Raw genomic sequence first — 26,691 nt, 5'->3', positions numbered from 1 at the left:
CCGTATAAACAAGAATAAAGGGCATAATGAGACTCATGCTGATGGACAGGGGCAGATACTGCCTCTTAGTGAGGATGAGGGTTAAGGGGAAGGGGGGGAACTTTCCAGGAACAAGCACAGTTTTTTACCACTCTGGTAAACGTGGAACAGAGTGACATTATCCAGAGAAGGCAGAGCTTCCTACACATTCCCGCCTACGGAGGCCAACAGGCCAAGAGATGGAAATCCTACCTGGGTTTGATCACAGAGTAAACTAGGTTTCTAAACCCAGTGTCTGCTCAGCCCATAGCCAATCTCATTTCTCTATAAGACATATCATGAATATCATGGACATACGATGGAAGGAGAAGTGGAAAACAAAGTAGATAGTAGTAATTTAAGTAAACATTAGGGACCTTAGTAGAAAAGAAATCTAACCTGTACCTTTTTTAAAAGGACTCATTTTCAGTTCCCCATCTTGTTGTTTAACCCAATTAAAGTGGATTCTTTTCACATTCCAGCTGGATTATGGGACTGAAAAGCAACAAGTTATGTCAAAATTATGTTTCTCCTTCTCACAGTTTTCTTCACAATCTTTATCCTCCACATGCAATAGAAAAGTGAAAGAGTTCATTTTCAGAAAAACGAACATCCGGAATGAACTTAAAAGGCCCTCAAATCAACACCCCTACCATACCATCCTTCTAAAACCTAAGAATGTTTTCCAAAGTCTCTCTCAATCCTGACCAATATCACTACAAATACAGAAAGAAAGGATACTACAAATTATCTGCCCCTCTAGGAAGGAAATGTGAAGTAGAGGGAAAGCTATGCAGTTTTTGCTTGACGTCACACAATTCACTGGTAGTGCGCTCAGGACTTTTGAAGGGGTCAAGGCTGGCTCAACCCATTAACCAACAGTGAAAACTGCCAATGTCAGTTATACAGAGCCGCAGCTAAAGAGGCTGAGGTTCAAGTCACATACAAATTTGGAAAGACGTCCCTAGAGTTATTCAATATAAGTTAATGTCCTCTGTGTATGCGAAAGAACTAATGTGTTCACAACTATTCTAAATAAATGCAAGCAAATCTTAAACAGTTACTATAATGAGAACAGAAGGAACTGAGAAACTACAGAAACTAAATATACATGAAATTCCGTTAATCTAGTACAGCATGGTTCCCAAATACTGATCCATGATAAGTCTTCACCAGCCCAAAAGGAAAATAGTAAGCACAAGGTTCCAAGTTTTCCATAAAGCTAAGTTTATTTAATCTACAGAATTGTCATTAACTCTAAAATTATGTACTCCTAATTTTTTGGTGCTATCATGAAATGACCATGACAACAAATAATTGGAAGAGAGGGGTTCTAATGTCCTTAGCAAAACAAGAAGTTGACTAATCTACCTGGTCCTCCAATTCGTGTGTGTGTGTGTGTACGCACATGAGCGCAAGCACGTGTGTGTAAAATCAGAACAATGTTACATACAGAGCTCTGCACCCATGGAGAATCCAGCCAAGTTTTGAATAACCAAAGAAAATTTGCAAGAGTTTCTGATATAGAAAAGCAGACAGACAGTATCTAAACAGGTTCCTCTCCAGGAAAAATTCTCTTTCTATGTTTACTCACACACACAAACTCCTGACACCAGATGTGTGGTTTTTCCCCACATCAACCAATTCTCCAACACCAGCTGGATGTCCTACAATTCAATTCAATTCAATTCAATTCTGACACTACCTGGAGTTAGTGCAGACCCCACAAGATAAGGGCTCAGTCCCACAAGACTGTTCCTCACTTCAGACACCAATCATAAATAGTAGGTCCCCACGATACGCACAACTTCGGTCCAACTTGGCTACAAATCAGAGGTTCCTACGACCCCCTCCTTGGAGTCAATCACTTCCTACAGCTCAGGGAAACACTTACTTACATTTACAAGTTTATTATATAATAAAAGATGTGATAAAGGACACAGATGAATAGCCAGATGAAGAGAGACATCGGGCGAGATCCAGAAGGTTCCAGTGCAGGAGCTTCTGTCCCTGCAGACTTGGGGTGCACCACCCTCCCAGCACGCAGATGTGCTCACCAACCCAGAAGCTCTCCAAAACCCATACTTTGGGGATTTTTACGGAGGCTTCTTCACAGAGGAATGATCAATTGTTAACTCAACCTCCAGCCCCTCTCCCTTTCCAGGAGGGTGGGGGCGTGCGGCTGAAAGATCCAAGCTTCTAATCATAGCTTGGTCTTTCCGGTGACCAGCCCCTATCCTGAAGCTATCCAGCAGCCCACCAAGAGTCACCTCTGTAGATCCAACAGCACTCCTATCCCCCAGGAAATTCCAAGAGATTTAGAAGCTCTGTATCAGAAATCAGGGTAAAGACCAAATATAAGAACAAAAGATGCTCCTAGTGCTCTTATCACTTAGGAAACTAGAAGGGTTCCAAGAGCTCTGTGCCAGGAAACAGGGCCAGAGTCCAATACCTACATTTTCTATTATTTCACAGCCCAGCTCCTTGGTCTCTTGCCACAGACCCCTTACAGGAAAATGATGTACAACGCAAAAGATACCAGCACATTATTAGAATGCCATTCAGTCATTAATAATAAGTCCAGTCCATCACCATTTCATATGAAAAATGCCTTCCAGAACAAGGCCACTCAGGTTTGCAGGCTTCCATTCAATCCTGTCAGGTTACAAAAGCAGGAGCAGTCTAGGCAAACACAGTTTCACCCTTTCAGTCATGTGGCATAAGTGAGTTAAGAGACATATCATCTCTTACCCTGAGCCTCTTCTGAGGTGCTAATATTGGATTTCTCTCATTATACAACCCATTTAGTCATTCCTTTACCCTCAGCTACTATTGCTCCTTCTCTCCAGTTATATCCGAACTCTTCCACTTTTGGAAGGGACATCAGGTTCGGCCACTGTGCTGGTCCAGATTGCAAACAGCAATAATAATCCAGCAAATATCTCCCCCTCGATCCACTCTGTTCAGTTAGGGTAAGGTTACATAGGCACAGAACTAGTGAGTTATTTTTACCACCAGGCAATATAGCGGCATTCACTGTTAACCTCAATTTTACCAGATGGAGTGAAGGCACAATCCACTCCTTCAGGGCCTTAGGAATTCTGGTCCAAAGTTTAAAAATACAGTTACAGTTTCTTGCTTAGGAATCATGCTTGTTTCTGGCACTTGTAAGTGCAGCCCTCATCCTATGACCACTGTATCAACTAGGAAAAAAAAGTTGAAGTGATATGGGGAAAAAGAAAAAAGTATGGTCATTCCACCAGCATACACCTCCCCCGATAAGAACTGCACAGTCATTCCAGCATCCTTCCTCACCCTCTATTCCCCAAATCCACCAGAAAAAGAGGACTCTAATTAGTAGGGCCATTCCTTTAACCCCAACTCATGTTGAGTGTGAGCACACTTTCATGAAGGTATTCAAGCCAGCCCTTCATGTCTTTAGCTCCCCCCATTTTAGACAACCAATGTTTTAACTGCCTGTTCCAGTTCTCAAACTAGTACTCTAAGGAGGATATCTCTCTGCCCATTGTTGGACATTATGGGCTGTAAAGTATATTCCCTGGTCTGAAGAAATAATGGCCAGCCATCCAAAGTGGCATATGTTATCTTTTGTTCCGGTTCTTTTATAGCACTGTGAGCATTTGCATCTACCATCAGATAAGCAAAGCTCAGTCCACAGTCAGTGTCTATCCCTGTCAGGACCCATCTGTAGCCCCCAAGGGCTACAAGCATCAGTCTCACCTGCCAGCTATGCTCAGGGCCTTCCCACCAGGGTATCTCCCACAAAGCCATCTGCAGTCTCTGTCTCTTTTGCTTACAGACAGAACAGTTCTTACTGGCATTTTGTGCCTCAGAGAGTGCAAAAGGAATATGTCTAGATTCAGCCCATCTCTGCATTGCTGCAGTGCCCCTGTATCCACTCATTTCATGGACCCAGGTGGCCACCACAAATGCGCACACAAGGATATTTGCTGGTTGATTCCAATCACCTTCCAAACTTGGAAGAGGGTTCTTCCGATGGGCATTGACATGTCCTACTTTAATGCAACCCTCAAATTCCCACAGTGATTTCCAGAGTACTGTGTCCCATATGGGCATCCCTTTAATAGGCGAGGTTTCCACTGCTCTTCTGCCTGACCTATGGCCAGACCACTGGCCACTGCCTATGAATCAGTAAAACTCCAAACATATGGGCTTTTTCCAATGTTCAATTCTTCCATCATTGCTAAGAAAACAGCATGCAACTCAGCCTACCAAGCTAATTTGTCTTTATATTTATCAATCAGAGTAGTGGCCTTCCAAATAGGATTCTGCCCATTCACCTTGGAACTCCCATCCACAAACCAAGCAGCTCTTTTTTAGTCAGTTATGAGCTGTACAGAGGACACTACCCAAGTGACAAAAGAAATCAGCAGCTCCTCACACAGTTCCAGAGTCAGCCCTGGGGAAAAGGGGTTCCCTGCTCAAGTTTCTCCTCCTTGCATTCCCCAGGCAGCATGATCCTGTACACACCTATTATGGAACTCTTATGGGCACTGCCCTCCCCATTTGAGTGTTTATCTGTCATTATACAAGACATTATGAGTATTTCAGGTTTCAAGATTATTTTATGACTTTTAGTCATAGTGGCAGTTTCAATTAATGTCCAATAGCAAGCCAATAACTGCCTTTCAAATGGAACTTCTCTAGTCCAAAGTCCGAGTAGTCATTGCCGGCTTTTGCCATAAGCCCCAGTCCACAGTACACACATGGCTATCACACAGAGAATTTGTCCATACCAGCACTCCAATTTCTATTCTATACTGTGTGGGCTTGCGCAATTTTACTGGTTCCCATTTAGCATGTCCAATTAACACTGCTTGAAGGGTGGATTTACATGCCTTCTGTTTTATACTAGGTAGAGGAAACATTCCCCAGTCAGATACAACATCCATCTCCATAATAGTTAGGTAAAAGCCTGTTCAAATATAGCAGTTCTCCTACAAACTTTTACCTTACATTCCTAACTGTAGCCTCCATTAGGACTTCATTAACAGGTTTTGGTTTTATAATACTAGGTAGGGGAAGTGCTCCTCAGCCAGACATAACATCCATTCCCACAAAAGATTCAGGTAAAGGAGACACAACCTCTTTACATAAAGCCTGTTGAAACATTCCAACTTTCATAATCCTGTCAAACCTTAAATAGTTTGAAGTTCTCTCACAGTTGCATCAGGGCTTCACCAATGGTTTTTGGTACCACAGTGCAAAGGGCTCCCACATAAAGGAGTGCTAAAAACTTCTCGCCACCTCCTGACCATTTTACCCACTCATGCACAAAAGGCTTTGGGTCCTCCCTAGGGGTTAAGCCAAGGGACTCTGGCCTTTTTGTCAATCTTGATCTCATTTAATCTGCCTAACCAATGCCCCAAGGGATTGCTGGTCAGGTTTCTCACTGTAATCTCCGCCTTGGGATTTTTCATTTTCATTATTTTTTTGCTGGGAAAGATTTGCCCTGAGCTAACATCTGTTGCCAATCTTCCTCTCTTTTTTTTTTCCCTAAAACCTCCCCAAAGTCCCAGTACATAGTTGTATATTCTATTTGTAGGTCCTTCTAGTTCTTTCATGTGAGCCACCACCACTGCATGACAGATAAGTGGTGTGGTTCCATGCCTGGGAATTGAACCCGGGCTGCCAAATCAGAGCACACTGAACTTTAACCACTAGACCATCAGGGCTGGCACTCTGCCTTCAGATTTTTAAATTTCTCTAAGCTAGGGTAAACAGAGTGGACTTGTTTGAGGCCCTCTAATGTTGGCGGCCACAAAGAGGTCCCTTTGGCCAGCCCAACCTTGGGTAGTGCTGAACTAAAACCTTTGTTTTAATCCCATCAATGTCTGTTTTATTCATCCTATTCCTTAATAACCATGTAAAGTTTTCCATTATGCTAGGTCAAGTCCTGTGATTCTTCCTTTTCTTTGGTCCTAGCAATATCTGTTTTATTCATACCTTCTTAATAACCATTTAAAAATTTCCACCTTGTTAAGACCAGTCCCTTGACCCTCTACTTTGCTTTTCCTCATTCTCTTGTTAACCTAAAGTTTTTATTAACATTTGTAAAATTCAGGAGGGGAAGCTGAGACAGCAAATATATAAGGCTTTCCCAATTGCCCCCTGGTTTGGCAGCAGTGAGGTCATATGGGGTGTTCATGTAAAAGAGTCCCCCTTAACCACAGCATTTACCATGAACTGGGTAACAGGCATATTCATTAGGTGAATATCCCCCATTAACATAAAGATAATCCCATATGGTTTATATAGGAAAGAAATCATCACTTCATCAGGAGAGTTCCACTTGGCATTCATAGGGAGCGGCAGGCAGTCCCCTTTCTCAGGGTACACAGACCTTACAGCGGCTTTTGCCCTGTCCACCAGGCTGACTGTTCCCTCAGGAATAACCTGCTTTGTGTCTGGATCACATATGGCCATCTGCGGTTGTTCCATAGTGAGCTGTGGATCTTACATCAACCCAAACATGCTCTTCCCCACTGCAGCATTTAAAACCAGATACTGCTCCTAAATTAGTTACTTTCACAACCCATTTTAGTAAGGGTTCTTCAGGAAGTTGATATTAGCAATCCACAAAATGAAACAACTCCTTCACACTATACTCCTTGGTTTCAAGAGTTTTTCGGTTTTGCCTTCCTCTACACCAACTACCTTCTTGGTGACCAGGTCTTAGAGGTGCTTTCTGTTGTCCTTGTGTAATTTTTCCCTTGGGGAGCAGCTTTGAGGCTAGTGGCCTAAGCTGACTCACTGAAATCTGAACTTGCTAACATCAAACTCCAACTCAGCGCTCTCTTTTAATTTCATTTTAGCTATTACAGGTAACAATAACCAAGGGATTGAACATTTCACCTTTTTCTTATTAGTTTCCATTTCCTTATGCATCCAGTGAACCAAAGTGCTGAACCAAACCAAACCATCTCTAAATCCCACTGGTAACTTTTACCTTTAGTAACTGAGAGCAGCACAAGTGCTGTTCCATACCACGGGTGACCACATGGCCACCCAGGAACCAAAGGTTCTATATACTCCACCCTTTTATCTGTTCTCTTCCCAAATCACGTGTTTCCCTGAGCCAGGGCCATTCTAGCAAATCTCACTCCTGTGACACCAAATATCTAAGAAAAACTCCCTGTGTTCAAAGAAAAAAAAATATTCAATGACATTTGTTAAAACACGGAAAGGAAGGCTTTATTCAAGGTGGTGCAGGTTATCTCTACAGGTATAGGGACCAGTGCAGTGAAATTCTACAGTGAGGGAAAGAGATTGGGCTCAACTCCGAATACTGCATGGGCAAGTGGGAATTTATAGCTAAAAAGTAGCCTTACTCCTTACACCTTATAAGAAGGAGCCTTACTCCTACAGCTAAGGTCAGCCAAGGTGAGTGAACATAAAATTACTAAGAGGAAACATCAGGGGTAGGGGGGATCCAGCTAAACAGACCTTAGTGGATCCCTGCTGAAGACAGGCCAGGGTGATCAGACATCACCTAAGGAATGGTGGAGGATGAGGAATTGATCATACATTAAGGGGGTGGCGGCTTCTTGCTAAACTTAGCAGGGTTCTTGCTAAAACTGCATTTTCAAGGAAGTATACAGATGGGTCTAGGAAGAAGGTTCAGGAGTCTGACTAAAATTTGGTCAAGCAGAGAATCTTTGTGAGTTCCCACCCTTGTTCACGAAAGAAGAGACTTTCTTCTTATGAAGGACCAGGCGAACCTTCTGTTGGGGCTTGGTATTAGAGGATATTTGCTCAATAGTGCCAGCAGTCAGGCATTTAATGAGGGAGTTTCTATGAAAATAAAAGACAAGCAAGAATTAATAGATAGAAATCCAGTTTCTGAGTCCAGAGGACAGCCAGTTTCAAGATTTTTAGACTTGAGCTTGAAGCATATTGAGATGGCAGAGTGAGGACAGCAAGTGGTTATCTGAAGAATTTTCCTCGTTTGCAGTGTGAATGTCTCTGATGATGGCAGTGGGTGTTCTGATGAACTCCATGAGTGGTCCACAGAGCAGAAGGCACAAAGGTTGCCATACATGATCTGTTGTAGTAATTTTTTTTTACGTTTATATCAAGTCATCCAGCTTCAGCTTGCGGGGTTTCAGGAAAAGTACAGTTTTAGTTCTCAGCACCAAGTCAGAAGGGTGGGGAAAAAATTGGAAACATTAGTTTGGAGAGTTATAACCAGATACAGAGGGAACTAAAATTGAGAATGTGGTAAAGACTGGTAAAATGTGCAAGACAGAACCCAAAAGGGTGCACTAAAGTTTTGCATTGAAACAAAAAAATTTCTCTCTTCAGTCAACTTTATGATTCTTGTTTACAAAATAATTCTGGTCTTATTATATTTGCCCAGATTATTTACATATGTGCAGCAAGAATAGTAACTGACCATATAGCCTCTTTTTGAGTTTGCTTTGCTGGACCTTTTCACAAGGAATGTCAGATTAGACTTTTTCTTCTTTTTTTTCCCTTCTTCTCCCCAAAGTCCCCCCAGTACATAGTTGTAAATTCTAGTTGTAGGTCCTTCCAGTTCTGCTATGTGGGACACCGCCTCAGCATGGCTTGATGAGCAGTGCTAGGTCTGCACCCAGGATGGAACCAGCGAAACCCTCGGCCGCCGAAACAGAGCGCACAAACTTAACCACTCAGCCATGGGCTGGGCCCTCAGATTAGACTTTTAAAAAAGCCTCTCAAACACAGGAAGCCAATCCAGGAACTAGCCACCAGACTTCACCTCCCACACCTATAGATTTGAGTGAATTCCTCTCTTTTTGAGTTCCCTAAGATATCCTGAGGTCCGGAGCCTGCCAGAAAGTGACCTTCCTTACTCACCTATAAGGCTGGGAAACCCTATAAGCCAGGTTACCAGGCCAGTTTTTCCAAGAGTACTGGCTCCATGAAGTCAACCTTAGTCCCTTAAACCAGATTCTCTGCACATCATTCTCAAATATAACATTCCAGACAAAGCCTTGGTGATAGAAACAATGTTTCCAATTGTATCCTGTTACAAAAAGAGATTCTTATTGAACTTATGCAAATAACTATATTGTCAAGACAATAAAAATACTAGGAGTTTCCGAATTCTGGAGAGATGAGGTAGAGAGAAAAAGTAATTGTTTCATCTTTGTTCATAAAGGTATAATCTACCAGACTACTGTAAGCTATAGACAGCTTAAGAGAAAAGTAAAAAGGGTTCTTTAAATCTGGAAAACAAAACATTAAAGAACCTGCAATGTTTCAAACACAGAATCATAAAAAAATTATAATCATCCTCATTAGTTCATTCAGTCCCATGTAATTAGTTAGTTCTTGTTCTGCTTGACCTTGGGTTAACAGTTTTATGAATCCATGAGCTTCTTCATTAGTTCTGGAAATTCTTACTCAGTCCAATGGCATGGTCAAAAGTTATTTGACTGATGCCATCATGGAGCCTTCTTGCCTGTAGCTAATTGTAAATGCTTTCAGAGAAGAATGAGAGTAAAACAATTTGTCTGTGAATGACAGACTTAAAATGGCCATGGTTAAGGTTCTGATGAGAGTTCATTTGATAAGGAAAATTAGTTATTTGTGTGGCAAACAATATTTTAACATAATAACCGGACAACAGTATTGACAAATTTCTATCAACCTCATATATTTCTGGAATACCTATATTAGTAACATACATATATCCATACACATATAACCTAAGAAGGTTTGTTATCATTTCTTATTTGACAATGCTTCCCACATAATTTAACATACCAAACAAACCTAATTAGTTTAACATCTCTTTTACAAGATGAGACAAATCCTTTGAGATTTTCCAGAGGCCCTCTGGAATATCCCAAAGTCAGTTTGTAGTCAAAAAGACTCCTTTTAGAATTTGATTTGGAGGAGGTGACAAAAATGTCAAAAGATTTAAACACTTGACTAAGATCACAAGTCACTGTGAAACAATACTTAGCTATCTATTTAAATAAAGTGACAAACAAAAGATTTCAAAGGCAAATATAGAAAGTTACATAGTTGTTACAGAGCACAGGCAGAGTAGATTTAGCCTAATTCTTAAGGGCCCTAGGATTTTTGGAATGAGAAATGAGCACTAGCTTCAGCTTAAAGTCACCAGTTGTGTTAGCCCCCAGCAAGAGAGTCAGCCTGTCCTTTGAAGCCAAGCACTGACTTCTCCTCTTCTGCTGTGAAAGTCCTAGGTGGCATCTTCTTCCAATCCAAGGCTGTCTCATCTACACTGACAATATGTTGTTTAGTGTATCCACCTTCGTTACTTCTCTTAGCTAGCTGTTCCGGACAACCTGCTGCAGCTGCTACACCAGCACTTGATGCTTCACTTGCACTTTTATGTTATGGAGACAGCTTCTTTCTTTGAACCTCATGAACCGACCTCCACTAGCTTCAGACTTTTCTTCTGCAGCTTCCTCACCTCTCAGCCTTGATAGAATTGGAGAGAGTTAGGGCCTTGCTCTGCATTAGGCTTTGGCTTAAGGGAATGTTGTGTTGCGGCTGATGTCATCTTCTATCCAGACCACTAAAACTTTCTCCATATCAGCAATAAGGCTGTTTCGTTTTCTTATCATTGGTGTGTTCACTGGAGTAGCACTTTTAATTTCTTCCAAGAACTTTTCTTTTGCATTCACAGCTTGGCTAACTGTTTGGAACAAGAGGCTAGCTTTAGGTTTATCTTAGCTTTCCAAATGCCTTCCTCACTAAGCTTCATCATTTCTAGCTTTTGACTTACAGTGAGAGATGTGTGACTCTTCCTTTTACTTGAATACTTAAGAGGCCAGTGTAGGGTTATTAACTGGCCTTATTTCAATATTGTGTCTCAGGGAAAAGGGAGGCCTGAGGAGAGGAAGGGAGAGAGGGGAACACTGGTCAGTGGAACAGTTGGAAAACACACAACATTTACAGATTAAGTTCACTTTTTTTTTTTTTTTTTGGTGAGGAAAACTGGCCCTGAGCTAACATCTGTTGCCAGTCTTCTTCTTTTTGCTTGATGAAGACTGTTGCTGAGCTAACATCTGTGCCAATCTCCCACTGTTTTGTATGTGGGACACCGCCACAGCATGGCTTGATGAGTGGTGTGTAGGTCTGCACCAGGCATCTGAACTGGCAAACCCTGGGCCGTGAAAGTGGACCATGCAAACGTAACCACTATGCTACCAAGCCAGCCCCTAAGTTTGCTGTCTTAAATGGGTGCAGTTCATGGTGCCCTAAAACAATTATAATAGTAACATCAAAGATCACTGATCACAGATTACTATAACAAATATAATAACAATGGAAAAGTTTGAAATATTGTAAAAGAATTACCAAAATGTGACAGAGACAAAAAGTGAGCAAATGCTGTAGGAAAAAGTGTCAATAGACTTGCTCAATGTGGGTTTACCACAAACCATCAATTTGTAAAAAATGTGGTATCTGCAAAGTGCAATAAAGCAAAGTACAATAAAAGGGTGTATGCCTTAATTTTTTTTCTACCTAGATTTACTAGTTGAACAAGCTTATGCTATCTCTATAAGATGTTTAAGATTATAAAACTATAAAACCAAACTACGAATAAAATGTATAATAAAAATGAATTGCTTCATATATGTCAAGCACGGCACTATGAAAAAAGGGGCGGGGAACATGTATTTAATCTTTTTAGGTTTTTGCTTTTGTGATGTTTGCCTAATGTGTGTTTTGTAAAAATAATTAGTAGGGAAATAATTTGAGACGATGGCTAACTCTGTTTAGTCTTACGTCTGCCTAAAATAAGAATCTAAGTCATTTCTAAGTAAAATAAACTACTGAAACATTCATTATCGAACCTAAGTTTAAGTTTATATATTTTTGGCATCTTGTTTTTACATGGTATAAAGAAGCTAAAGATACTTGGATTTGCTAGTAAACATGTCGTTTGCTACACTGAGAAACTGTACTATGAGGAATCACGTGCCCCCAGAAATTGTGAAATTGTATACAGACGGTCCCCAACTTACAACGGTTTGACTTATGATTTTTTGACTTTATGTTGGTGTAAAAGCGATACACATTCAGTGGGAACCATACTTTATATTTTGAATTTTGATCTTTTCCTGGGCTAGCGATATGCAGTACTATATACTCTTGTGACGCTGGGTAGCGGCAGCCACAGCGGTAGTGAGCCACAGCTCCCAGTCAGCCACGTGATCACAAGAGCAAACAACCAACACACTTACAATCATTTTGTACCCACAGAACCATTCTGTTTTTTACTTTCACTACTGTATACAATTAATTACATGAGATATTCAACACTTTATTATAAAACAGCTTTGTGTTAGATGATTTTACCCAACTGTAGGCTAATGTAAGTGTTTCGAGCATGTTTCAGGTAGGCTCGGCTAAGCTATGATGTTCGGTAGGTTAGGTGTATTAAACGCATTTTTGACTTACATTTTCACTTACATTGGGTTTATCAAGATGTAACCTCATCATAAGTTGAGGGAGTGCTGTATTCATAAATTTACTAATCTACTCCAGAATACTGATCTATGACAGACCACAGATGTTTACTTCCTAGTTTTCTCTGTAAAAGAAAGGTTATTAATGGTTAAAAATCATATAAATATGTGTAAATGAAACTACTAAAAATTCTAAGAATGAAGAGAAGCAACTTTGTATGCTAAGTATGCAAGGTATGAAAGATGTGTTTTTGTTCAAAGAAAAAAAGTAATTTCATTCTAAGGTAGACTTACTGGTTGTTCCAGGATGAGAAAGAAGAAAAATATAGGACAAAAAACTGAATGGAGGGGCCGGCTCCGTGGCTGAGTGGTTAAGTTCGCGCGCTCCACTGCAGCGGCCCAGGGTTCGGATCCTGGGCATGGACATGGCACCACTCATCAGGCCACGTTGAGGCGGCGTCCCACATCCCACAACTAGAAGGACCTGCAACTAAGATATACAACTATGTACCCAGGGCGGGGGGGGGGGGGGGGGGGGGGGGGGGTTTGGGGAATAAAGCAGAAAAAAAAAAAAGACTGGCAACAGTTGTTAGCCCAGGTGCCAATCTTTAAAAAAAAAAAAAAAATACTGAAACACTATTTTAAAAAAAAAAAACACAGAACTTTAATATCAAAAGTGCACTAAATCAAAACTATAATGCCAAAGTTTTCTTGGGTTCTTGGTCTGCTCTTATTAGGAAATTATAAAAAGGTTTTTCTTTACCTATTAAGTAATCTGCCTCAGAAACAAAGATTTTGTGTCTTATCAAAATAATTTCCTGTGTTTCACGTTACCTTTATCAGGTCTTTGATTATTTAAAAAAAAAGCTGAGTCTTCTCAATTTTAGAAGAGCCTGGATGACAGCACATCTGTTTACATTGTTTACTGAATAGTTCAATCCCACTGTTGAGACCTACTGCTCAGAAAAAAAGATTCCTTTCAAAATATTACTGCTCAGTGACAACACAGCTGGTCACCCAAGAGCTCTGACTGATGGAGATGTACAAGATTAATGTTGTTTTCATGCCTGCTAACACAACATCCATTCTGCAGCCCATGGATCAAGGAGTAATTTCAACTTGCAAGTCTTATTATTTAAGAAACACATTTCGTAAGGCCACAGCTGCCACAGACAGTGATTCCTCTAATGGATCTTGGCAAACTAAAGTGAAAACCTTCTGGAAAGGATTAACCATTCTAGATACCATTAAGAACATTTGTGATTCACGGGAATAGGTCAAAATATCAACATAACAGGAGTTTGGAAGAAGCTGGTTCCAACACTCATGGATGACTTTGAGGGTTTCAAGACTTCAGTACAGCAAGCAACTGCAGATGTGGCGGAAATAGCAAGAGAACTAGAATTAGAAGCGGGGCCTAAAGATGTGACTGAATTGCTGCAATCTCATGATAAAACTTTAATGGATGAAAAGTTGCTTCTTATTGATGAGCAAAGAAAGTGGTTTCTTGAGATGGAATCTACTCCTGGTGAAGATGCTGTGAAAATTGTTTAAACGACAACAAAGGATCTAGAATATTACATAAACTTAGTTGATAAAGCAATGGCAGGGGTGAGAGGATTGAGTCCAATTTTGAAAGAAGTTCTACAGTGAGTAAAATGTTATCAAACGGCATCAGAGGCCTCAGAGAAATTGTTCGTGAAAGGAAAATTCAATCAATGCAGCAAACTTCATTGCTGTCTTACTTTAACAAATTGCCACTACGCAACTAGAAGGACCTGCAGATAAGATACACAACTATGTACCGGGGGGATTTGGGGAGATAAAGAAGGAAAAAAAAAAGGAAACTGCCACAGCCACCCCAACCTTCAGCAACCACCACCCTAATCAGTCAGCAGCCATCAACACTGAGGCAAGACCCTCCACCAGCAAAAAGATTATGACTCGCTGAAGGCTCAGATGATGGTTAGCATTTTTTAGCAATAAAGCATTTTTTAATTAAGGTACATAAATTGTTTTTCAAGGCATAATGCTATTGAACACAATAGACTACAGTATAATATATACGTAATTTTTATATGCACTGGGAAACCAAAAAATTCACGACTCATTTTATTGTGGCGGTCTGGAACTGAACTCACAGTATCTCAGAGGTATGCCTGTGTATGTCTGCATTATATTTAATGCTGACAACTCAGAAGACACACCTGTTTTTATTTCACCAACAATTTTAAAATTATATTTATGAAAAATTACCCCTGATCATGTGAACTTAAAACATTGGGTTAGTTTCTTTATTTCTGAGAGTTTCAGCAATATTTAATTCATATAAGCGCTCGTTTATCTCTAAGCCAACTTGAATGGAACCGATTTAAGGAATTTTATAAATTAACTTGGTAATACCATCCAGAGGTACAAAAATATCACACATCTATAACATACATATATATTAACATAAATAAACATACAGACATAAATAGAGATCTTATGGTTTTCATTCTAAAATTTTAGCCATGAGTTAACAAAACATAGTAATATAAACTCACTGGTGTATACAAAATAATTAGCTCTTGTCTTTTCTCCACTTCATATTTTTATGCAAATTGTTTCTGGAAAATGGGACAAATTAAGGTTACCTGTTTACCAATTTTGTAGAGACCACCTTCAAGACCTTCCCTTGCCATGATATGTAATCTTATGGAGGCTGTGGACCAAATTTTAGGTGAGTCACCGAGGAGACATCTAGCAGCTACCTGATGTCTCCAAAGCCCATCCAACTGGCCAAAACATCCAGTCCATTTCCAATTAGGCTTTTTCCTTTTTAGCCTCAAGTGGTCGCTTTTAGGGGTCCCTAAGGCCCTTGACAGCCCCAAATGGAGGACAGGGAGCCCAAAGCCAAGTGGCTAGACAGACTGAGGTGGAAAAAGGTCTGGCAGGGGTAGAGGGATAGAGGAGGAAGGCATTTGGAGGGGGACATACCAAATGATTCAAAGGAATTGGAGGGAAGACCGAAGGTGGTAAGAGGAGGAAGGAGAAGCAGAGGCAATGGGAAGGGAAAAGTATTAGAGGAGCCAGTTCGGGGAGATCTCAAGTTTGACAAAGAGGCCAATGAAGTTCCATATTATTCTCAGCAACATCATGCCTACAAGAGTGGAGGTAGACACAGCTGGCAGAGAATATAGTCAGCAGGGGTTCAAAAACCCTTAGTTTGAGTCAACGAAGAAGTTCTCATGGGAGAAGCAGGATCCAGTAGAAAAAACTGAGAGGTGTCACAGAGAGCAAGGAAGAAAGACTTCCAGCACAAAGAGTCAAGGAATAATCAAAAAAAGAGACTTCCAGCCCAGTAGGTACCTTTCAAACAAAGAAGCCTAGGACTCTATCCCAGCTTCTTACAAACAGCTGCTTGCCTGGGACTCTAACTGAGCTTCTTATAAACAGAGAAACCTGGGACTCTAACCCAGTCTGTGTTTATCTGGGACTCTATCCCATCTTCTGGAGTACACTCAGACTCTTAAGAATCAAAATCTATCCTTACCAGCTTCCACGGACGTTTGTCCGGAGCAATGGTTCAGGAGTCGGACTCACCAATGGATCCCCGATCAATCAGTCAGGAGTGAAGATAAAGGCTTCAAAGGTACACACTTAGGGTCCTGGGTGAGAGGTCCGGGGGTCCAGTGATGAATCTGATCCTATCCGAGTTGTGGCACCATAACTGTTAAAAGGAAAAAAATATTCAATGACACTCGTTAAAACATGGTAAGGAAGACTTTGAGGGGGGAGGCCTATCTCAATAGGTATAGGGACCACTGCGATGAAATTTTGCAGTGAGAGAAAGAGATTGGACTCAACTCCAAATACTGGTAAGTGGGAATTTATAGCTAAGGAGCAGGATGGGGTCAGTAGACGGAAAATTACTAAGAGGAAATATCAGGGGTAGGGGGGCTCCGATTAAACACATCTGACAGGATTCTTGCTGAAGACGGGCCAGGGTGATCAGACATCACCTGGGGGATTGTGGAGGATGAGAAACCCAATCAGATGTTGAGAGTGTTCAGATATCGAGGATGGGGTTTCTTGCTAAACTGACTTGGCAGGGTCTTGCTAAAACTGCATTTTATGAGGATGTGCACAAATGGGCCTAGGAGAAGGTTCAGGAGTCTGACTAAAGTTTGGTAAAGCAAAAAATGTTTGCCACTTGTTTCTTCCTTTACTCACACACATAATATTTCTCACACCAGACGCATGTGCTTTTTCCCCAACACCAACCAATTCTCCAACACCAGCTGGATGTCCTACAATTCAATTCAATTCAATTCAATTCTGACACTACCTGGAGTTAGTGCAGACCCCACAAGATAAGGGCTCAGTCCCACAAGACTGTTCCTCACTTCAGACACCAATCATAAATAGTAGGTCCCCACGATACGCACAACTTCGGTCCAACTTGGCTACAAATCAGAGGTTCCTACGACCCCCTCCTTGGAGTCAATCACTTCCTACAGCTCAGGGAAACACTTACTTACATTTACAAGTTTATTATATAATAAAAGATGTGATAAAGGACACAGATGAATAGCCAGATGAAGAGAGACATCGGGCGAGATCCAGAAGGTTCCAGTGCAGGAGCTTCTGTCCCTGCAGACTTGGGGTGCACCACCCTCCCAGCACGCAGATGTGCTCACCAACCCAGAAGCTCTCCAAAACCCATACTTTGGGGATTTTTACGGAGGCTTCTTCACAGAGGAATGATCAATTGTTAACTCAATCTCCAGCCCCTCTCCCTTTCCAGGAGGGTGGGGGCGTGCGGCTGAAAGATCCAAGCTTCTAATCATAGCTTGGTCTTTCCGGTGACCAGCCCCTATCCTGAAGCTATCCAGCAGCCCACCAAGAGTCACCTCTGTAGATCCAACAGCACTCCTATCCCCCAGGAAATTCCAAGAGATTTAGAAGCTCTGTATCAGAAATCAGGGTAAAGACCAAATATAAGAACAAAAGATGCTCCTAGTGCTCTTATCACTTAGGAAACTAGAAGGGTTCCAAGAGCTCTGTGCCAGGAAACAAGGGCAGATATAAATATTTCAAAAACCAGGATTAATGAATATTGTCTACGATCTTTTTGATAAAGGCCACAAGTTTAATTATCTGAGTTTGAATTACCAGTATATTTAAAACATTGCATGTGTTTTAAAAATTCAAAATTGCATAAAGAAAGCCATGTGTATCTAGTGGTTTTATAGTTCAAGCCAACTGCTGATGAATGTTAGATTTCTCAGTTTCATACAGCACAATCCCATCTTTTAATATTCTAAGAGTTATTCTGCTAATATAAGGCTTCTATCCAATTACATTTCTACAACAGAATTAATCTCCAAGGCATTTCACTTCAACTGAAAATGTCAATTTTATTATAGGACATTTAAAATTCTTGAATGCCATTTGGCTTTTGGCAATTTGTCTTGACTAAACAAAAACCTAGACACAAAATTAATGTATCTTACATAAAACTATTTCTAATTACTGTTTACCTAACAATGAAGGACCTTCAAAAGTAGGCCACACTTCACAGCCAGGCAAGCTAACCACTGGCTGCATTAGATGCCCGTAGCTCTGCTGCAGCCCAGAGTGGGAAAGTGAGATCCAGCAGTATCAGATGGGAGCAGAGCTGCAAGTCTGGGTGAACCAGCTCACGGCTGCCGCAAAAGCCCATAACACCACTGCAGACCCTAAGGAGGGAGCATGTCCAGGCGGGTTGTGGGAGCAGGCACCAGCAACCCAAAGCCCCCATGTGATTATTCCCACAGCTGACAGAAGACCCCACATGGCCACTGCGATCCCAGGAGGGGCCCAGGCTCAGTCAGGACAGCTGACAGGGATCCTGGTCAGTGCAGATTACACAGCTGCTGCCCCCTCCCCCCAACTGGAAGCAGTAACCAAACTCTATCTCTATGTGGAGGCACAAATCCATGCCACCAAGCAGTACAAAAAAAATATTAAATCTCCAGAACAGAAGGAAAATGACAAGTACCAAGAAAACAATCCCAAAGACACAGAAATCTATAACCCAAATGACAAAGAATTCAAAATATCTATCATTAAAAAACTCAATGAGTTAAAAGAGAATACAGATAGACAATTCAATGAGTTCAGGAGCTACATCACAAAAGAGCTTGATACTGTAAAGAAGAACCAATCAGAAATGTTGGAAATGAAAAACACAATGGAGGAGATTAAGAAAAATCTGGACTCCCTGAACAGTAAGGCTGATAATATGGAGGACAGAATTAGCAGTCTGGAGGACAGGAATATAGAAATGCTTCAGATAGAGGAGGAGAGAGAACTAAGACTAAAAAGAAATGAAGGAACTTTCCAAGAAATATCCAACTCAATTAGGAAACACAACATAAGGATTATAGGTATCCCAGAGGGAGAAGAGAAGGAGAATGGAGCAGAAAGCTTGTTCAAAGTAATAATAGCCGAAAACGTCCCAAACCTGAGGAGACAGTTGGAAATCCACGTGACAGAAGCTAACAGGGGCTGGCCCCGTGGCCGAGTGGTTAAGTTCGCGTGTTCCGCTGCGGTGGCCCAGGGTTTCAGTGGTTCAAATCCTGGGCACAGACATGGCATCGCTCATCAGGCCATGCAGAGGCGGCATCCCACGTACCACAACTAGAAGGATCCACAACTAAAATATATACAACTATGTACTAGGGGGCTCTGGGGAGAAAAAGGAAAAATTTTTAAATCTTAAAAAAAAAAAAAGTTAATAGATCTCCAAACTTTACCAATGTAAAAAAACCAAAAAAAAGGGGGTTACAAAACCCTGAGCAAAGGAGATAAGTAGAAAGACAAAATCAGAAAATTGCAGCTCTCCATCAGAACAGGTTAGCAAATGCTAAAGGATAACATTAAAGATAAAGGGAAGATGGGGCTGGGGGCTGAGTGGTTGAGTTTGCAGGCTCCACTTTGGCAGCCCAGGGTTTTGCCAGTTCGGATTCTGGGCACGGACCTAGCACCACTCATCAAGCCACGCTGAGGTGGCGTCCCACATGCCACAACTAGAAGGACCCACAACTAAAAATATACAACTGAGTATTGGGGGGCTTTGGGGAGAAGGAAAAATAAAAAATAAATAAAATCTTCAAAAAAGGGTGTGGGGGAAGGAGCGGCCTGGTGGTGCAGCGGTTAAGTGCGCATGTTCCGCTTCGGCAGCCCGGGGTTCGACAGTTTGGATCCTGGGTGCAGACATGGCACCACCTGGCAACCCATGCTGTGGTAGGCATCCCACATAGAAAGTAGAGGAAGATGGGCACGGATGTTAGCTCAGGGCCAGTCTTCCTCAGCAAAAAGAGGAGGATTGGCAGCAGATGTTAGCTCAGGGCTAATCTTCCTCAAACAAAGAAAAAAAGAAAAAAAGGGAAGGGAAACACCAAGAATAAATATAACCTTGTCATTTTAAACACAAACTCACAACACAAGAAGACAAAAAGATGTGACAATAACAACCTAGAAGGGGAAGAGGAAAGGGAACTAGCTTAGTCTAAGGAAATAACAGACTATCAGAAAATGGACTATCTCATCTACGAGATGTTTTATACAAACCACATGGTAACCACTAAACAAATAATTAGAATGGAGACACAAATTAGAAATAAGAAGAAAACCAACACAGAAAACCACCTAACTGAATTGGTAGTCCAAAATGCATGGGATGAGAAACAAAAGAAATGCAGGAGAACCAGAAAACGAGCAATAAAATGGCAGCATTAGGACCCCACATTTCAATAATCACTCTAAATGTAAATGCATTGAATTCTCCAATCAAAAGACACAGAGTGGCAGGATGGATTAAAAACAAGACCCAAGAACATGCTGCCTCCAGGAAACACCTCAGCCCCAAAGACAAACACAGACTCAGAGTGAAGGGATGGAAGATGATACTCCAAGCTAATAGTGAACATAAGAAGGCAGGTGCTGCCATATTTATATCAGACAAAGTAGACTTCAAGGCAAAACAGGTAAAGAAAGACTAAGAGGGGAAGTTTATAATGATAAAAGGGACTCTCCACCAAGAAGACATAACACTTATAAATATATATGCGCCCAACACAGGAGCACCAAAGTACGAAAAGCAACTATTAACAAAACTAAAAGGAGATATGAACAACAATATGATAATAGTAGGGGACCTCAACACCCCCTAACACCAATGGATAGATCATCCAGACAGAAAGTCAACAAGGAAATTGTACAATTAAATTAAAAACTAGACTAGATTGACTTAATAGATATAGATATATAACACTCCATCCAAAGACAGCAAGTTACACATTCTTCTCAAGTGCGCATGGAACATTCTCAAGGATAGACCATGTGTTGGGAAACAAAGCAAGCCTCAACAAACTTAAGAGCACTGAAATAATATCAAGCATCTTTTCCAACCATAATGCTATGAAACTAGAAATAAATTACCAGAATAAAGTTGAGAAAGGGGCAAAGATGTGGAGATTAAACAACATGCTACTGAATGACCAATGGATCAAAGGAGAAATCAAATATTATCTGGAGAAAAATGAAAATGAAAACATACCATACCAATTCATTTGGGATGCAGCAAAAGCCATATTAAGAGGGAAATTCATCGTAATACAGGCTTACCTCAATAAACAAGAAAAATCTCAAATAACCAATCTCAAACTACACCTAACAGAATTAGAAAAAGAAAAACAAACAAAGCCCAAAGTCAGCAGAAGGAGGGAAATAATAAAAATTAGAGCAGAAATAAATGAAATCAAAACCAAAAAGACAGTACAAAGGATCAATGAAACAAAGAGCTGGATCTTCGAGAAATAAACAAAATTGACAGTGTCTTAGCAAGGCTCACTAAAAAAAAAGAGGGGACTCAAATAAATAAAATCAGAAATGAAAGAGGAGAAATCACAACGGATGCCACTGAAATACAAAAGGTTATCAGAGAATACTATGAAAAACTATATGCCAACGAATTGGACAACCTAGAAGAAATGGATAAATTCTTAGACTCTTACACTCTCCCAAAACTGAATCAGGAAGAAATAGAGAATGTGAATAGACCAATCACAAGTAAAGAGATTGAAACAGCAATCAAAAACCTCCCCAAAAATAAATGTCCAGGACCAGACAGCTTCTCTGGAGAATTCTACCAAACGTTCAAAGAAGACTTAATACCTAGCCTTCTCAAACTATTCCAGAAAATTGAGGAAGATGGAGCACTTCCTAACACATTCTACGAGGCCAACATCACCCTGATCCCAAAACCAGACAAGGACAACACAAAGAAGAAAAACTACAGGCCAATATCACTAGTGAACATAGACACAAAAATCCTCAACAAAATATTGGCAAACCGAATACAGCAACACAGTAAAAAGATCATACACCATGATCAAGTGGGATTTATACCAGGGACACAGGGACAGTTCAACATCCACAAATCAATCAATGTAATATACCACAGTAACAAAATGAGGAAGAAAAACCACATGATCATCTCAATAGATGCAGAGAAAGGATTCGACAAGATCCAACATCCAGGGGCCGGCCCCATGGCCGAGTGGTTAAGTTTGCAAGCTCTGCTGCAGGCAGCCCAGTGTTTCGTTGGTTCGAATCCTGGGCACCGACATGGCACTGCTCATGAAGCCACGCCGAGGTGGCGTCCCACATGCCACAACTAGAAGGACCCACAACTAAAAATATACAACTAGGTACTGGGGGGCTTTGGGGAGAAAAATGAAAAAAATAAAAAAAAATCTAAAAAAAAAAATCCAACATCCATTTATAAAAACTCTCAATAAAATGGGAATAGAAGGAAAGTACCTCAACATAATAAAGGCCATATATGACAAAGCCAATATCATACTCAATGGGGAAAAACTGAAAACCACCCCTCTAAGAACAGGAACAAGACAAAGATGCCCACTCTCACCACTCTTATTCAACATCTTACTGAAAGTTTTGGCTAGAGCAATTAGGCAGGAAAAAGAAATAAAAGGAATCCAAATGAACAATGAAGAAGTGAAACTCTCACTGTTTGCAGATGACATGATCTTATATACAGAAAACCCTAAAAAATCCATCAGAAAGCTACTAGAAGTAATCAACAATTACAGCAAAGTTGCAGGGCACAAAATCAACTTACAGAAATCAGTAGCATTTGTATACTCTAATAACGAACTAGCAGAGAACTCAAGAACACAATCCCACTCACAATCCCAACAAAAATAATAAAATATCTTGGAATAAATTTAACCAAGGAAGTGAAAGACCTATACAATGAAAACTTCAAGACTTTCCTGAAAGAAATTGATGACAACATAAAGAGATGGAAAGACATTCCATGCACATGGATTGGAAGAATAAACATAGCTAAAATGTGCCTACTACCTAAAGTAATCTACAGATTCAACACAATCCAAATCAGAATCCCAATGACATTCTTCATGGAAATAGACCAAAGAATCCTAAAATTCATATAGGGCAACAAAAGATCCCAAATTGCTAAAGCAATCCTGAGAAAAAAGAACAAAGCTGGAGGCATCACAATCCTGACTTCAAAATATACTACAAAGCTATCATAATCAAAACAGCATGGTACTGGTCCAAAACAGGCACACAGATTAACGGAACAGAATTGAAAGCTCAGAAATAAAACCACACATCTATGGACAGCTAATCTTTGACAAAGGAGCCGAGAACATACAATGGAGAAAAGAAAGTCTCCTCAACAAATGGTGCTGGGAAAACTGGACAGCCACATGCAAACAAATGAAAATACACCATTCTTTTATGCTATTCACAAAAACAAACTCAAAATGGATCAAAGACTTAAAGGTAAGACCTGAAACCATAAGACTTCTGGAAGAAAATATAGGCAGTACACTCTTTGCCATCAGTCTTAAAAGGATCTTTTTGGACACCATGTCTTCTCAGAGAAGGGAAACAATAGAAAGAATAAACAAATGGGACTTCATCAGACTAAAGAGCTTCTACGAGGCAAGGGAAAATAGGACTGAAACAAAAACACAACCCACCAACTGGAAAAAATTTTGGCAAATCATATGTATCTGACAGAGGGTTAATCTCCATAATATATAAAGGACTCATACAACTCAACAACAAAAAATCAAACAACCCGATCAAAAAATGGGCAGGGGATATGAACAGACATTTCTCCAAAGATACACAGATGGCCAATAGGCACATGAAAAGATGCTCATCATCACTGAGCATCAGGGAAATGCAAATCAAAACTACACTAAGCTATCACCTTACACCCATGAGAATGGCTAAAATAACCAAAACAAAAAATAACAAATGTTGGAGAGGTTGTGGAGAAAAAGGAATCCTCATACACTACTGGTGGGAATGCAAACTGGTGCAGCCACTATGAAAAACAGTATGGAGATTTCTCAAAAAATTAAAACTAGAAATACCATACGACCCAGCCATCCCAATACTGGGTATCTATCCAAAGAACTTGAAATCAGCAATTCAAAGAGACCCATGCACCTCTATGTTCATCACAGCATTATTTACAATAGCCAAAACACGGAAGCAACCTAAGTGCCCATGGACTGACGACTGGGTAAAGAAGATATAGTATATATATTTATACATACACAATGGAATACCACTCAGCCATAAAAAAGGATAAAATCATCCCAGTCACAGCAACATGGATGGACCTTGAGGGTATTATGTTAAGCGAAATAAGCCAGATAGACACAGACAATGTCTGTATGACTCCACTCATATGTGGAAGATAAACACGTAGACAAAGAGAATAGATTAGTAGTTACCAGGGGAAAGGGGGGGCTGGAGGGGGGGCACAAAGGGTGAAGTGGTGCACCTATGAGTCACAAATAAGAATGTACAACTGAAATTTCACAAGGTTATAAACTATCATAACCTCAATAAAAAATTTTTTTAAAGTAGGCCATATTTACTTCAATTACAGCTAATGAAGCTGTGTTGTTTTTAAACCTGCACCAGATTTATGCTGTCATAATCAGGTAACTATTCGAAGAATTTCTTAGAAAAAGGCACCTGCTGCATAACAAAGACAGCTGTAGTAGGTTTAATTTAGACTATGCTGCACACTGACGTGAATTTTTAAATTGCATTTGTGTCAACAGAACTGGAATGAGCTACAAGTGTCACGATCACAAAATGACAGAAAGCGTCTTATTATATTGCACATCTAAGCTACTGCAACACTTGGTTACCTTAACTTTCTCAATGATTTATGACGTAGCTGTCTTTCCCATCTATCCTATTTGCAAATGTATTAATCCTTTAATCTCTGCAGCAGAGCCTTCTGTTTGTGTTCTACTTCCAACGAAAATCCAAAGAGCCCCTCATATTTTAATTGCACCTCAAGCTATTCTTTTTTGTGACGACTAGAAATCTGTCAATTAATAAATGCGTCCCTCAGTTAGCAGCAAAGAAATAACTGTACGATGGTGGTTAAGCAGCTCCATAATTGCAGCATATAATACCCACTGTTGCTCCTAATGCCACCAGGTTGACTCAGACTAATGAGCTCTCCAGGGCCACTGTCTAACACAGGCCTGTCAAGATGAGCACTCAGCAGTGGAGTCTCCCGAAGAATGCATCCAAACATTGTACTTGCTTCTCATACATAAACACAGAGGACTGATTTTTAGGTTCTTCGACACACAGAATTGCACCGAAAACAATCAAAGCATCACGTGATTTTGGAAAAGACTATTCCTTCCCTTCTTTACAGTGAATCTTAAACTAGAACAAGAATGCTACTTATAAAGACATTTGTTCGCGGTAGTACTGGATCTCCTAACGCTGCAGCTCCTAACACAGATTTTAACCTTGTTAAGTATCAAAACTATAGCACGAAATGAGCCAAAACGCTAACTGGGCACAAAAGACTGTTCATATGTCTTTGGCGAACCTGGTTATAAAATCACGTGCCCGGGGACCATTCCACTGGGTATACACTGGATGATATAGCCCAAAGCGGGCAAGGAGCCCCAAACACGCAAAGTCAATGCCGCTGCCCAGGACCAGTGAGCCCTTAACAACATCCCCGCCCCAACTCCTCCCCAGCCCAGGAATCAGACTCCCCGGTCCTAAGAATCTTAATCCTGGTCTTCACACAAGCCTCCAAAACCTGAACACCAGGCTTTCAGGCTTCCACCACCGCCAGCCTCGAAAGTTCACGACATCGTAAAGTCCTTTTCCTTGAGAACTTAGGCCCCCTCCACCCAGACCTGTCTCCCTCCGGTCCCCCGTGGAGGGGGAGCTCCCCTTTCCCTCGGTCCCCGCGCCCGGCAACGCTACTCACAGGCTGGCGGCGTCAGGGGGCAGCGGGCTCGACAGCGCCCTCCAGCTCGGGGCGGGCAGTTTCCTGCGACTGCAGTCCAGCAGAGGGATGCGGCAGGAGCAGAGCGCGGGGCAGACACCTGCCCGGGCGGCCGGCAGCAGGAAGAGCACCGCCTGGGCGAGGAAGAGGAGCCGGGAAAGCGGTCCCGACGCACACTCCAGCAGCGGCTCCTCCCGGACGCCTCGGGGCGCCGGCGCCATTTTCTTCCCCGACCCGGCCCCGGCAGAGAAGAGCCGCCGGCTACAAAAGGCGGCTCGGCGGAGACGCTTGGCGGCTGCGCGACCACCCGAGGCCCCACTGTCGCCCGCACCCTCTAAAGGCAGGCGAGGGGCGGATACGGCGCGGCAGTGGGGGCGGCGGCCGAGGACACACGGCTGAGGCCCCACGGACAACGCTCCTCCGCCCCGCCCCGCGACGCAACGTCTTCACGCACAGGAACCAGCCAATCGGTGCCAGAGGACGAGATCGCATGGGGGCGGGACTCCGTGAGGGGGCGGGGCCGGAGATAGCGAGCTCCTTAAGGAGGAAGCCTTTAAGGTGTCCTGCGCTTTCCGGCGTCCCTCCGGGGTTCCGCCGCCGTTCCTCCGCTGGAGGGCGCCGTGGCTCCTTCAGAGGGAGTAGGTGCTGTAGTGCTGCAGAGTCCAATGTGCTGACTTGGGGTATATCTATTAGGGCGATAGGAAAGGACCTTTTCTCTTCTCTAGAGGCTCCAAGAAAAGAGAATGGCAGAAGGGCTGCCTTCCAAGTCGCAGATGCGAATGGGGCGCGGGAGCTTCCATCTGGACCGGTTGGTCTCCTGAGCCG

General features: G+C 41.7%; 1 protein-coding gene across 5 annotated transcripts in view; it reads right to left on the bottom strand.

Annotated features, from left to right (window-relative positions):
- Positions 1-26,320, bottom strand: part of LRIG2 (leucine rich repeats and immunoglobulin like domains 2) — a 59,951-nt gene extending 33,631 nt beyond the window's left edge. For 2 of the 5 annotated variants that reach the window (XM_014837192.3, XM_014837193.3), the window contains exon 1: positions 25,849-26,320. In XM_014837192.3, coding sequence (XP_014692678.1) covers positions 25,849-26,087 — 239 coding nt within the window. In that variant the 5' untranslated portion in view covers positions 26,088-26,320. Of the gene's footprint in view, positions 1-16,026; positions 16,204-25,848 lie in introns of all 5 variants that reach the window. The other 3 variants (XM_014837194.3, XM_070487058.1, XM_014837195.3) reach the window with 3 other exon arrangements.
- Positions 26,321-26,691: the final 371 nt, after the last annotated feature.

This window comes from Equus asinus, chromosome 16 (assembly GCF_041296235.1).
Source record: "Equus asinus isolate D_3611 breed Donkey chromosome 16, EquAss-T2T_v2, whole genome shotgun sequence".
NCBI lineage: Eukaryota > Metazoa > Chordata > Mammalia > Perissodactyla > Equidae > Equus > Equus asinus.
Note: the sequence above shows the minus strand (reverse complement) of the source record. Positions and strands in the feature narration are given on the sequence as shown.